Raw genomic sequence first — 12,334 nt, 5'->3', positions numbered from 1 at the left:
GAACACTTGATTTGGAGTTAGAGGACCTAGGTTCAAGTTCCACCTCTGACACTTAGCTTTCTTCATGACCTTAGTCACCAAAATTCTCTAGACCTTAGTTTTCTTATTTGTAAAATAGGTGGGGTTGGACTAGATGCCTTCTGAGGTCACTTCTAGCTCTATATCTATGCTCCTAGGAACTGTGGAGCTTATAGGCAGGTAGTAATAGGAAAATAACTTCAGTGATTTTACTCTCTATTGGCTACATATATGTTATTTTTTGGGGGGGTATGTCTTGTTTTGATTATAGGTGGTGGCTATTGATGTGGACATGGCCTTTTTTGAACCTAAGATGAGGGATATCCTGGAACAAAACTGCACAGGAGATGAAGACTGCAACTTCTTTGACTGTTTTTCAAAGTGTGATCTCAGACTCAACAAATGTGGGGCCCAGCGAGTCAATAACAACCTGCAGGTAAGTAGCCAGCAGTCCTTGCGTGGAAGGTGTGTGGTCCATTGGTTTGGGTGCTGGTCTGGGAATTGAGAAATCAGTATTTTCCCTGGACACGTCTTCCTCTTATTCACCATTTCCAGATATACAAGTTCAAGGGCATTCCCATACTAAATAAAAATAGAAACAAAGGTAGACACGGGTGTTCAACCATCCTTTGTTACCTGTCTCAGAATGTCGAAGCTCGGTGTGATGTGATGAATAGAATATTGGACAGTGAGCTGGAATTGGATTCTAATTGTAGATCAACCACTGACTGTTTATCTAGTTGGCATGAACAAGTCAGATTACTTTTCTGTGCCTCATTTTCCCCAGCAGATAAATGATGGACAGCTAGCAAAATGAATGTAGGTCATGTAAATGACAGTAGTCACCTTGGTATGATTACTACCACCACTGCCACTTACTCACATTTTTGTAGCATTTTACTTTTTACAAAAAGCTTTCCATACAACAGCACTGAGAGAGATGGCACAATATTATTGTCCTCATTTTGTGGATGAGAAAATTGAAGTTTGTTCTACTAGTAGGTCAGGGGAACACTACTGATAATTTTTTAAAAGCTATCACTAAAGCATTAGACAGTCTTTTGTTATTATTGTAGAAGAGATGGAGAGATGTAGGCTTGACAGTAGTGCAGTTAGTTTCAGAGCTGTTTGAAAGCCTAGAATAGACTTGGAAGGCACTCAAGTGAAAGACCATGGGGATCTGTGCTTGGCTTTGTACTATTAAACATTTTTATGACTAACTTAGAGAAAAGCATAGATGATACCCTTATAAATTGGCAGAAGACAGATATCTGGGAAGCATAGCTTCCAATGGTGTTGGAATCAGAATCCAGAAAGATCTTAGCAGGCTAGAACTTTGGGCCAAATCTATTAAGATGAAACACAATAGGAATAAAAACACTTGGATTAAAAAAAATCAATTTCACAGATACCATATGGGATGGGGTGGGGGAGAGATGGTTAGATAGCAGTTTATCTGAGAAAAATCTGAGGTTTCAGTAAAGTTTAAACTCAGCATGAGTTAGCAGAGTTATATGGTAGCCAACAATGCTAATGTAGTTTTATGCCACATTAAGAAAGGACTTGGAAGGTCTTACTATCCTTACCCTTACCCCGAGGCAGACCATATCTGGAGGAGTCTGTACAATTCTGGGTACCACATTTTAGGAAGGATGTTGCCAAGAAGGAGGATAACCAGAATGAGTGAAGGGCCTCATGATCATACCATATGAATATCAGTTGAAGGAATCAGAGATGTTTAGATGTTTAAATTACATTGGAGAAGAGAAAATTTGGAGAGAGGGCATGATAGCTGTCCTTGAAAGGACATTTTTTGAAAGGACATGTTTGAAAGGCTATCAGAAGAGAAATTAGCTTTAGTCTGCCTGTCCCTAAAGAGCATAAGTAGGAGTAACAGGTAGAGGTGACAAAATGGAAAATTTAATAAGAGTAAAAGCTTATTAAAGTAGAATTGCATGCATTAGGAGGTAGTGTGTTTCTCATTGGAGGGCTTCAAGGAAAGGCTAGATAACCTCATAAAGGAGGTTGGGTATGCTAGCTAATCTCCCTGCTGCCTTCTTTCTTACAGATTCTGTGATTCTCTGAGATTCAGAATGATGAAGTGCTATGCCCAGGGCCCCAGAACTAGTGCTATTTTCTTTGGAACTCACCCAGGTTTTCTGTCTCTAAGTCCAACAATCCTTTCCCTACCCCATTTTCTTATGTGGCAATAGGACAAAGCAGTCCAGGAGATCTATAACCTGAAGTTTAAATAAACCATAGAATTCTAATGAATATTATAGGTCTTGGCAGGTAAAGAGGTTAAGGCCATACAACCAGTTAATACTGGGAAGAATGAGAATAACTGACATATATGTAAGAAGATAGTATTTAGAGTTTAGCAAAGGGAAAGAAGTCTATGCTGATACTATGAAAAAGAAGGAACAAAAAGGTCAGCAACAGTAGTATTAATGAGTGAAAGTTGTGACCTCTAATCTCACAGGAGACACTTTTTGCTTTTTGCCCCATTTCTTTGCTTCTTACATAAGGTGGTTTCTGGAAGCTCTGGGTATTGGTTGTGGTCAGAAAGATGTTGGAGGTCTGCAGGTACATCTTACTCATGGATAAAATAAAAAACCTGGAGAATTATTATACAATAACAATAACTCTGTAATGACAAAGTAATTTTTAAAAACTTAAGAATTCTGGTCAGTGCAATGACCAACCATGATTGCAGGGGACTGATGATGCTACATACTGCTCACCTCCTGATAGAAGTGATGGCTCCAGATGCAAAATAAGCCAGATGTTTTTGGACATGGCCAATATGAAAATTTGTTTTGCTTGACTATGCATACTTGTTATAAGGGTTTTGTTTCTCTTTTTTTTTTGCAATGAAGGGAGGGGTGGGAGAGAGAGTGGGGAGGAAGGGAGAGAGAATAATGTTTGTTAATCGAAAAAGAAAAAAAACAAAAGTAATGCTAGAGCAAATGGCATTGCTATCATCCACTCCTTTCAACCCTTCCTTACTCCAAACCTTCCATCAATCCCTTAGAAGCTAATGTTACTCAGACTCAGTCCTGGTGATAAAGGTGGCGTAGGATGGAGGATTAGCTTGACACTGAAGGATCCTCTATCTGGAACTATCCTAGAGTTTCTCAGTAGAGTGTAAGACCTTTGAGGGCAGAGATTATCATGTTTTAAAAATCTTCATGTCTCCATTGTATAGCACAATGCTTTGCAAATAGTAGATGCTTAACAAATATTTGCTGAACTTGAAACTAATCTTACTGTTCTGTGGGGTGATGCTAGAGGGGACCTTGAGACTCCTGAACCTGCCCTAGAATATATACAATATATAATACAAATATATACAGGGAACCTTAAGTGGCTGACTTTGGATCTCCTGAAGATACTATGGGCTGACCTCATTGGTCTAGAGTCAAACGGGGCTGGAACAGAGTTTGGGGACTAAGATGATACTTTCCTGAGCATTTGTCAACTTGTAATTTTATTCTGGAAAAAATGAGACAACAGAAGTGAAAGTTCTTTGTGTTTTGTGGAGTAAAGGTGTCCTAGAAATCCAAGGCATTACTATCACATAATGTAATACCCTTTGTAAAATGCTTGGCAAACCTTGAAAGAGCAGTGATCTATGAATAGAAGGAAAGACTGGTCATTTATTAGGTTTTATAATTCCTCATCTAGTTTTCCCAAAAAGGGAAGAATTAAGAAAAGCATAATCCAACATGGAGCCAGGCACATACAAATATAAGCATTTGATTAACCTATGGAAAACTGGAGAAAGGACTAATAATTTAATAAATATGTAAATATAAATAAATATATGGCTAACAATATGGTGGGAAACAAATTTAAATCTACTTCTCTTACCACAATTAATCCCATCTGGGTCATAGTTAAACTTTCAAAAAAATCAATGATAAAAATACGGAAGAAAGTAGAATGATATAGTTATCTCAGTTGTGGAGAAAAGATGACTTTTTATCTGTTAAAGAAATAGAAGAAAAAAAAGAAATAGAAGAAATTATCTAAGGAAAAGAAAAATGTGTTTCCATAAAAATAAAAGAAAAACTTCTTGCAATGAAAAACAGCATAACAAAAGAAAAACAACAACAAAAAAACTAAACCCCAGTTTTGGAAGATATTTAAGCAGATATAACAGATAAAAATTTAACATCTAATATTTATAAGAATATTTTTAAAATATTCAAAAGCATTGCCAAGGCCCTTTTAGGTAAATGGTAAAAAATATGAATAGTTTATAAAAATGGACATGTGTATTTTAAATGATAAGGTGCTTTGCAAATTGTAAGCATTTAATAAATGTGTAGTTGAATTGGATCTATTTGAAAAATGTTCAACCATATTGATAATGGAAGAAATTAAAACAACCTTCAAATTTTCAAAAATAGCAAAAAATCAATGAAATTTAATGTTGGCGAGATAATAGGGAAATAGTTACACCTATTTATTGCTTTTGGATTTACAAATTGGTGGAGTCTTTTTGGAAAGCAATCTGATAACACAAACAGATATTACATAAAGGAACATATTCTTTTATCCAAATTTTACAATTGAGAACATACCATGAGAAAACTACTTTAAAATTCTGTTTTTCTAAAAAAATATATTTTTCAAAGATCTATATTAACATTATTTGTAATTTCAAAAAATTGGAAATAATTTAAATATTCAACAACAGAGGAATGGCTAAATAAATTGTGCATTAATACAATGAAATCCCATCTTGCAATAAAGACTAATGAGGGATATGGAATATGAAAGAAGTATATGGAATTTGCAAAATCAAGTAAGTAGGATCTGATTAGATAAAAGAAAAAGTGAATCAAAATGAATGGAAAGAAGGAAGTGATGGAAACTCAGAGACAGAAATAGACATTTTGTAACGGATGAGCTCTATGTTGAAATTAATTTGTTCACTGTCAAAGTGTCATGAAGAAAGTTAAATTGATTTTACTGGTATTTAATAATAATAAGTTTATAATAAATCATAAAAAGAAAAGCATGGGCCATTTTTCGAACTGATAATTTAATATTCCATGCATCAGTGAAGACTCAGACCACTGTGTGGTAGTGTCATCAATTATATTTCTGGCACCTCCCCTAACTACCTTTCCCATCTGGTCCTACCTTCTTTCATGGGCTCTCTAAGCTACTTAGGTACATAGCTGTGCCTATGCAATGAGGACCTTTTTTGTTCCTTTCTCTCCTTTATGAAATGCATGAATGAGTAAATTTCCATTTACTCATCCATAAGGAAGGGGGGTCTGAATTTCCTACTTCACGCATATGGAACTGTCTCTGAAGCATGGCATATTCTATTGTGTTTAGAGTTATTTAAGTTGCAAACAGGAAGACCCTCATTAAGATCTCAGGATTCTTATAGATAAATTAGAAAGGGGCTACAAAAATCATATACTACCCTTCAGCCCATGAAGTTAACTTCTCTTTTTCCTTAGGTGATCTGTGACAAAATATTCCGACACTGGTTTCCTTCTAATTTCAGAAGCTCTGCCATCACTTTACAACTCCAGGAGCAGTTACAGAAGGCTGTGCATGAATGTGCAGATCCTGGAATTCCAGAAACGCTCCACCACCAGAGAACATCTCCCAACTTTTTCTCTGAACTATACCGATTGCTACAAGCTACTCAAAGAGAACTTCAGAAATTGGAGAATTAACTTTTTCCAATGACTCTGTGCTGTTTCCACAGCATTTATTTGTTACAAGTTATATATTGGTGTTTTTTTGCTTTTCGTTTGGGTTTTTGTTTTCTACTATGCAAATGAAACATCCAGGAAGATGCTATGGATATTATCATGGCTCTTTGAAGTGTGAAATTGCCTTATGTTATTCAGTCCCAGCTCTGGGCTTTTTGATTTGTACTTCCCTCCATTCTGTCTCTTGCCTGGTTTGATTTACCTAAGCTGTTTGAAGGACAGGGTGATAGATATAAACAATGGCTCTGGGGTCAAAAAGGAAGTATGGAAGAGTGGGCACAAAGATAATTTTGGTTTGGGGGGCACTCAATTGGTAAAGAGCCAAACTCTGTCTCTGAAGAGAATGATAGAAGCCCTTCGGTTTTCTCGGATACCACACAAGAAGGAGCTTTAACTCTGGGCTGTCATTTATAGTAAAAAGTAATAGCACTAAAAATGGTGCAGTGTTTGCCCTCCCTACTCATTCCTCATTGCTCAATGATCAACTAAGTCAGCAAAGCACACAGCCCTGGTTTTTCCTTAATCTTCCTCTTGCTTCCAGCATTTTCTTTTTTTTGGGAAACCTTATTGTTATCATTAGCTTTCATCACTAATGTGGGCTTACTTGTGGTTTTATCATTCCTGACTCTTCCTTTGCAACCATAATACTCTTTTTATCCTTGCAAGGGCAGTTACTTGCCTTTCCTTCTGTCTTCATCCATCCATCCAACAACATTCAAGAGACATTCAACAGACACGCCCTCACTATGTGTCAGACATTGTGCCAGGTGGTAGGGATATTTAAAACATGAAATAACTCCTGACCTTAAAGAGCATACATTTAAAAAATCAGAAATATTTGAAGTTCCTTATGCCATCATCTCAGCCTTGCCTCTTATACCACTCATCAAATCTATTCTTGTGTCTTTAGAATTTCTCTCATGAGAACTTCCTCTTGGGCAAACTTCCCCTGTAAAATATTAGGTCATTGGATCCTAAGTATGCTTTCTCTGAATTTTATGAAATCTGCTATTTCCAAGCCCAGGGCACAGGCTTTTCTCTCCTTTTTCAAACATTCTATAATGGAATGTACACTTGCTCCTACATTTCCTATTGTTTCTTTCCACATTGTTTCCATAACCGGTATCTCCTCGTTGATCAGAATTGGGTTTAAAACAGCATTTCTTCCTGTTCCTTCCTCAGCATTTTGAAGGATGAAATAATTATTAAAGTAAATCACAAACATATCAGCTGCTTTGCTTTTGGCATAAGAGGTGGTGTTGTTGCATAGTGGATAGAGAATTGACCTCAAAGTCAAGAAAACCTGGGTTCATGAGCTACCATTGATGCATACTGACTATGACACTTCTCTCACTGAGCTAAACAAACTTCTAAGACTGTAAGTTGCAGAGAAGGGGCCAACTTGCATGAGCAGAGGCAATCACCTTACCTAGGACTTAGCTATACTAGTAAAATCACAGATCTAGTACCTAGTCTTTTTGGGCAAAGAACGAGTTCCAGCAGAAACTTAGAGAATTGAAATTTTTCATCACAGTAATACTATGCTTTGCTGCCAACTCCTCCCCTAATTCTTCCTTCTCTCCTAATTGTCTACAGTAGATTATCATGCCAGTATTTCTTCTGCTTCTTTCTGCATTACTGCAATGACATATAATTCCCCCCCCGTAGTTCCCAGATTTATTCACCTATATATCGTTTTAACATGTAACATGATACAACATTCTTTTTATCTATACTGCTCGTTTTCAGTAAGATACACCCTTCTATTTTCCAGTGATAAATCCTATGGCTCTTTGTATTAAAATCTTTGTTCATGCTATTTGTTACCCTTACATCGTTCATTTTTACATAGATACCTGAGACCATGGGTTTTATTGGTAGCTCTCTTCTTGTACATTGTTTCTTACAAATTACTGGTCCTCACTTATATTTTTCTTATATGTTCTATGTGCTACTTTATGTGGTAAGAGGCTTGGACAAACAATTTAGGCTTTTTTTTTTTCTCCTTCCCTTTCCTCTGTGTGTGCATACATTTTAACCCTTAATCCCTTGTTAGGTATATTGCATTCCTGGCCAAGAGACTATCATTCTTAAATTTTAAGTGGTCATCCTGAAATCCAAATTCTATCCTCAAATAATATCTTTTTAGCAAAGATGTTCATTTCCAAAATCCATCATTGTTCTTTGAATGTTTTACCTTCAAGCAGTAATAGTGTGCATAGTAAACACATGCCAGAAGTCTTCAGTGTGTTTTTTTTATTTCTTTTTAAACCTATGACTGTGTAATACTTTTTAGGTTCCTTCTGGTTGTATCATTTGACTCCACATCAATCATCATAAATTGGTAGTAATCATTCATAATTTGGACAGCTCTTATCTATTACATTCTGGCCACACACTTGTGGAAGACAATAGACTTGTCTGTTATTTATATTAGATTGAGTAATAGCTATTTCAGAACCTCTTGGAAGGGAGTTACCATAACCTGCTTGTCTCTTTTTTTCTCCGAACTGGATTATAAGATACTTGTTAGGACCTATGAAGCTATATAATCATTTGTAAGAGACAGACAGAGAGAGAGAGAGAGAGAGAGGAAAAAAAAAGTTGTTTTTTGTTTTTTTCCAGAGATGTTCCTGTTTCCTGCCTATGGAACACCCTCATTTCTATTCCTTAATTCCAAATGATCGACAGTCTTTGCTGTTTTCTTTCTCACACATGACATTTTTCTACCTGAGCATTTTCCTTTTGCATGTTCATATTCTTTCTCTTCTTTATTTCCTCCTTGAAATACTTCTTCCTTTCTTTTAAGAAGTACTTCATTTGCCTGGCTAATCTAGAGAGGAGAAATCTGTCCCACCAGGCCTTTAATTTTCTCCTAAAGGACACAAACTAATATGTGCTTTCAACATACACATGCTACTTGGTATTGGCAGAAACAGAAACATAGCACATTCTCTGCAAGTCACTGCAAAAGTCTCTCCATATATATTTGAAAGCAAGATCCACAGATCTTTGTTTTCTTCTTGGTTCCTCCTCTGGTCAATCCTTGTGCCTCCATTTGCTGGGGTAAATTGCTATTTGAGCTGTTTATTGCTCTCAGGACTTAGGGGATGGGGAACTCCTAAACAAGCGTGAATTGATTTAAGATGGGATTCTTGGCTTTTTTAGCGGGGGAGGGGTGTGGAGGGTAATTGGACAATTCAGTCTTCTCAGCTTTCTTTAATTGGTAGTTAGCACATTCTAGCCATGCCCCAATGCAATCAAAAGCCAAATGTCTAATTAGATCAGTTTGTCTTGTTCCACCTTGCCTCTGATTTCTGGGTATCTCCTTGTGTAGTTTCTATGTCCCTGTGTGTGCTTGTCAGGGTGAGGAGAGAAGCAACATAACTAAATATATTTAGTATGTGAAAACACACAAGTAAAAAACACAGGATTACGCTACAAGATAATTATAAATTAAGAACCTCAGTTCAAAAGTAAGTTATAGGTACACAAAACAGGTTAGCATTCATTCATGGCCCTTTGTCCAATTCTTTATATATATGTATGTATTTATACATACATAAATGTATACATGAATATATATAATATATATGTGTATATTTTTATAAGTCTCTTGCTTATGTGAGATGAACCAACAGGTAATGACAAACATGTTCATACCTATACATTTTCTAGCTGGCAATGTCATTTGAATATTTTCACAAAGGAAATCTAGCACTTAGAGTTTTAAAAAAATCCTAAATAGCAAACATATCCTCATATTCCTTATAGAAGGAATCATCATACCTTCAAACCACATGTGAAATCAATTGAAATAGTTGTAATTTAGCTGACCCTACCACATTTCCTCTACTTCTCTGATTAATCCTCATACTATTGTATTGAATTTTCTCACCATTCTGATCAGTCTGATCACGACATGTTTTAGCTTGTCAATGTCCTTCCTTAAAATGTTGTGCATAGAACTGAACACAATACTTAAGATGTGTTCTAGCCAGGGCAATGGGAAATTATTTTTTGTGCTTTTTTTGGGAGAGCAATTGGGGTTAAGTGACTTGCCCAAGGTCACATAGCTAGTAAGTGTTAAGTGTCTGAGGTCGGATTTGAACTTGGGTCCTCCAGAGCCCATGCTCTATTCACTATGCCACCTAGCTGCCCTGGTGGGAAAATATTTGACTGAAGATGAAAGAGATCTCAGTTCAAAACCAGATGCTTCCCTTAAGTCCAGAAGAAGAAATATAGCATAATGGAAAGAGCACTGGATTTGGAGAGAATTTGGGCTCGGATCCTGATTCTTGTGGTTTGGTCATTCACTTCTCTGGTCTCGGTTTCCTTACGCTTTAAAATGAAGGAAGTGAATGAGAGATCTCTTAGATATCTTCTACCCATAAATCAATGTTACTGTGACTTTCACCTCCCTGGCTTTGGACATATTTCATTAATGTAGCTCAAGATCACAAGAGCTCCTTTGGTTGCTGTATCACACTGCTAGTTCATACTGAATCTACAGATCAATAAAATCCCTAGCTAGTCTCTTCAAGAACTAGAAAGGCCACCTCACAACTGTGTGCTTGAATTTTTAATCACAAGTATTATCTACTTCACTGAAATAGATCTAATAGATCTGGTCGGTTTGATGTTCTTTCTAACAATGCAGATCACAGCCCATCCAAGTCCTTACAACTCAGTGATTCTTGAACATTTTCTCTCATACGTTAAGAGCTTTTAGTTCCTCGAGGACAGGAATTTTGTTTTTATTTATATGTTTATCTCCAGCATTTAGCACAGTACCTGGGACATAAAAGGTACTTAATAAATGCTTATTGACTCACTGACTGACATACCGTGTTTCCCCGATAATAAGACCTATCCCGAAAATAAGTCCCTCCCCTTACTGTGCAAGATTCCTCCAAAATAAGCCCTCCCCTGAAAATAAGCCCTATTGAGATTGCTACTGTAGTGAAGGTGATCCCCTGCACTACATGCTACATTACGGTACGCTCTGTATGCACCGTCCCCCCCCCCCCCGTGAAACGCACGCTATGCTCCGAGCTGCAAACAATCAGAGCTGCAGCAGTGAGCTCGTCATCCTGTTCTTCCCCAGTGATTTGCTTGCTGGCGCCATTGAGTGCAGAGCCGTGGAGGAGAGCTGAGGCAGGACAACATAAACCCTCCCCTGAAAATAAGCCCTCTGGTGTTTTTCTTTCAAAAAAAAATAATAAGACAATGTCTTATTATCGGGGAAACACGGTATACCACATATGGTTCACTCAAGGTGCCAGAGGCCTTCTTTACCTTCTCCTGACATTGAGAGGATACCAGTGGAACATCCAAGCTATCCATCTCCCATCCCCTGATCTTGCCACCTGACCAACCCATCTTCTTTTTCTATCTCACATTTCACTGATAATATAATTTACTTGACCTTCTTTGAAGTTTCTCATTTGCCAGCTCACATTCACCATACATCTTTCCATTGTCCTCTGTGTCATGTTCACTGTCAGTTCTCTAGAGACTGTTGCATTTCATGTTTTAGAGCTATATATCACAATAATTAAAGAGTATTGACATTAAAAGGATGGATCTTTGTTTCTGGGAGAACTTTGAGGTCATTAAAAGAGCTTCAAAACTTCCTAAAGGCAGCCCAGTCCTCTCTTTATATCCTGTTTAATTCTGTGCCCAACTAGTCCATTTTTTCTGTCTACTATATAGATACTATATATGACTATGTATATGTTGGTGTCCATATGTATACACACACTGATATATATATTCATATGTATCTCTATATAGAGATACATACACACGCACACACACACACACACACACTGACAGATAAATTCTATGGATTATTCATCTAACTGCTTGTCATGATCTAGGCAAGCATTCACTAAGTTTTTTCTTTGTGAACAGTCAGTCAAACCTGCTTTGAGTAAGTAAAAATCTCTTTTAGGACATCATGCATTATTTCAGGACTTGACTAAATCAGCATGATGTCTTCTGAAAACAGGTACATTTGGACAACTTCACCATGCATAGAAAAGGCCTTTTCAACTTGGACTCTGTACTGGATCTCCTCCAAAAGGGGTAAACATCTTTTTGAACAATGTCTCCATGTTTTATGTCACACATGATGTTTATGATCATAATGTCATCGAACAAGTGCATTTGTTATATATTTCAGGGGATACTGAGTGGTTTTAATGAATTGATGGGAGACACCTTATTAGGATAAACCTTTAAGGTGAGGGTTTGAATAGAAAGCTTTTGTATAATCAACAAGCAATAAGCACATAGGATCTTGTATTTTCCACATCTTCCAGCCAACTGTATGATGGTAAAGAAGAAGTTCAGTGTGCAATATCCCTGGTGAAAGCCTGCCTTTTCCCTATTAATACCTGAAAAAGGATGTCTCTGATGTACATGGAGATGATTCTGATAAAACTTTTATATAGTTGGGAAAGTAGGTCAGCCTTTGTCAATATTCTCTCAGTTACCATTTTTGAGTGTGCTAATACAGACAAATTTTTTTCCATGCCTTTGGTATTTTCTCTTCCCTCAAAGCTGTT

General features: G+C 36.9%; 1 protein-coding gene across 4 annotated transcripts in view; it reads left to right on the top strand.

Moving 5' to 3' along the window:
* DIPK1C (divergent protein kinase domain 1C) overlaps window positions 1–10,680 on the top strand; it is a 29,173-nt gene extending 18,493 nt beyond the window's left edge. The window contains exons 3-4 of one of the 4 annotated variants that reach the window (XM_069094954.1): window positions 332–454; window positions 5,502–10,680. In XM_069094954.1, coding sequence (XP_068951055.1) covers window positions 332–454; window positions 5,502–5,723 — 345 coding nt within the window. In that variant the 3' untranslated portion in view covers window positions 5,724–10,680. Of the gene's footprint in view, window positions 1–289; window positions 455–5,501 lie in introns of all 4 variants that reach the window. The other 3 variants (XM_069094956.1, XM_069094953.1, XM_069094955.1) reach the window with 3 other exon arrangements.
* Window positions 10,681–12,334: the final 1,654 nt, after the last annotated feature.

This window comes from Petaurus breviceps, unplaced genomic scaffold, assembly GCF_028583685.1.
Source record: "Petaurus breviceps papuanus isolate PSGF00001 unplaced genomic scaffold, PetGlider_PUasm1.0 224, whole genome shotgun sequence".
Taxonomy (NCBI): Eukaryota; Metazoa; Chordata; class Mammalia; order Diprotodontia; family Petauridae; genus Petaurus; species Petaurus breviceps.
This window is presented reverse-complemented; position numbering and strand designations above follow the sequence as displayed.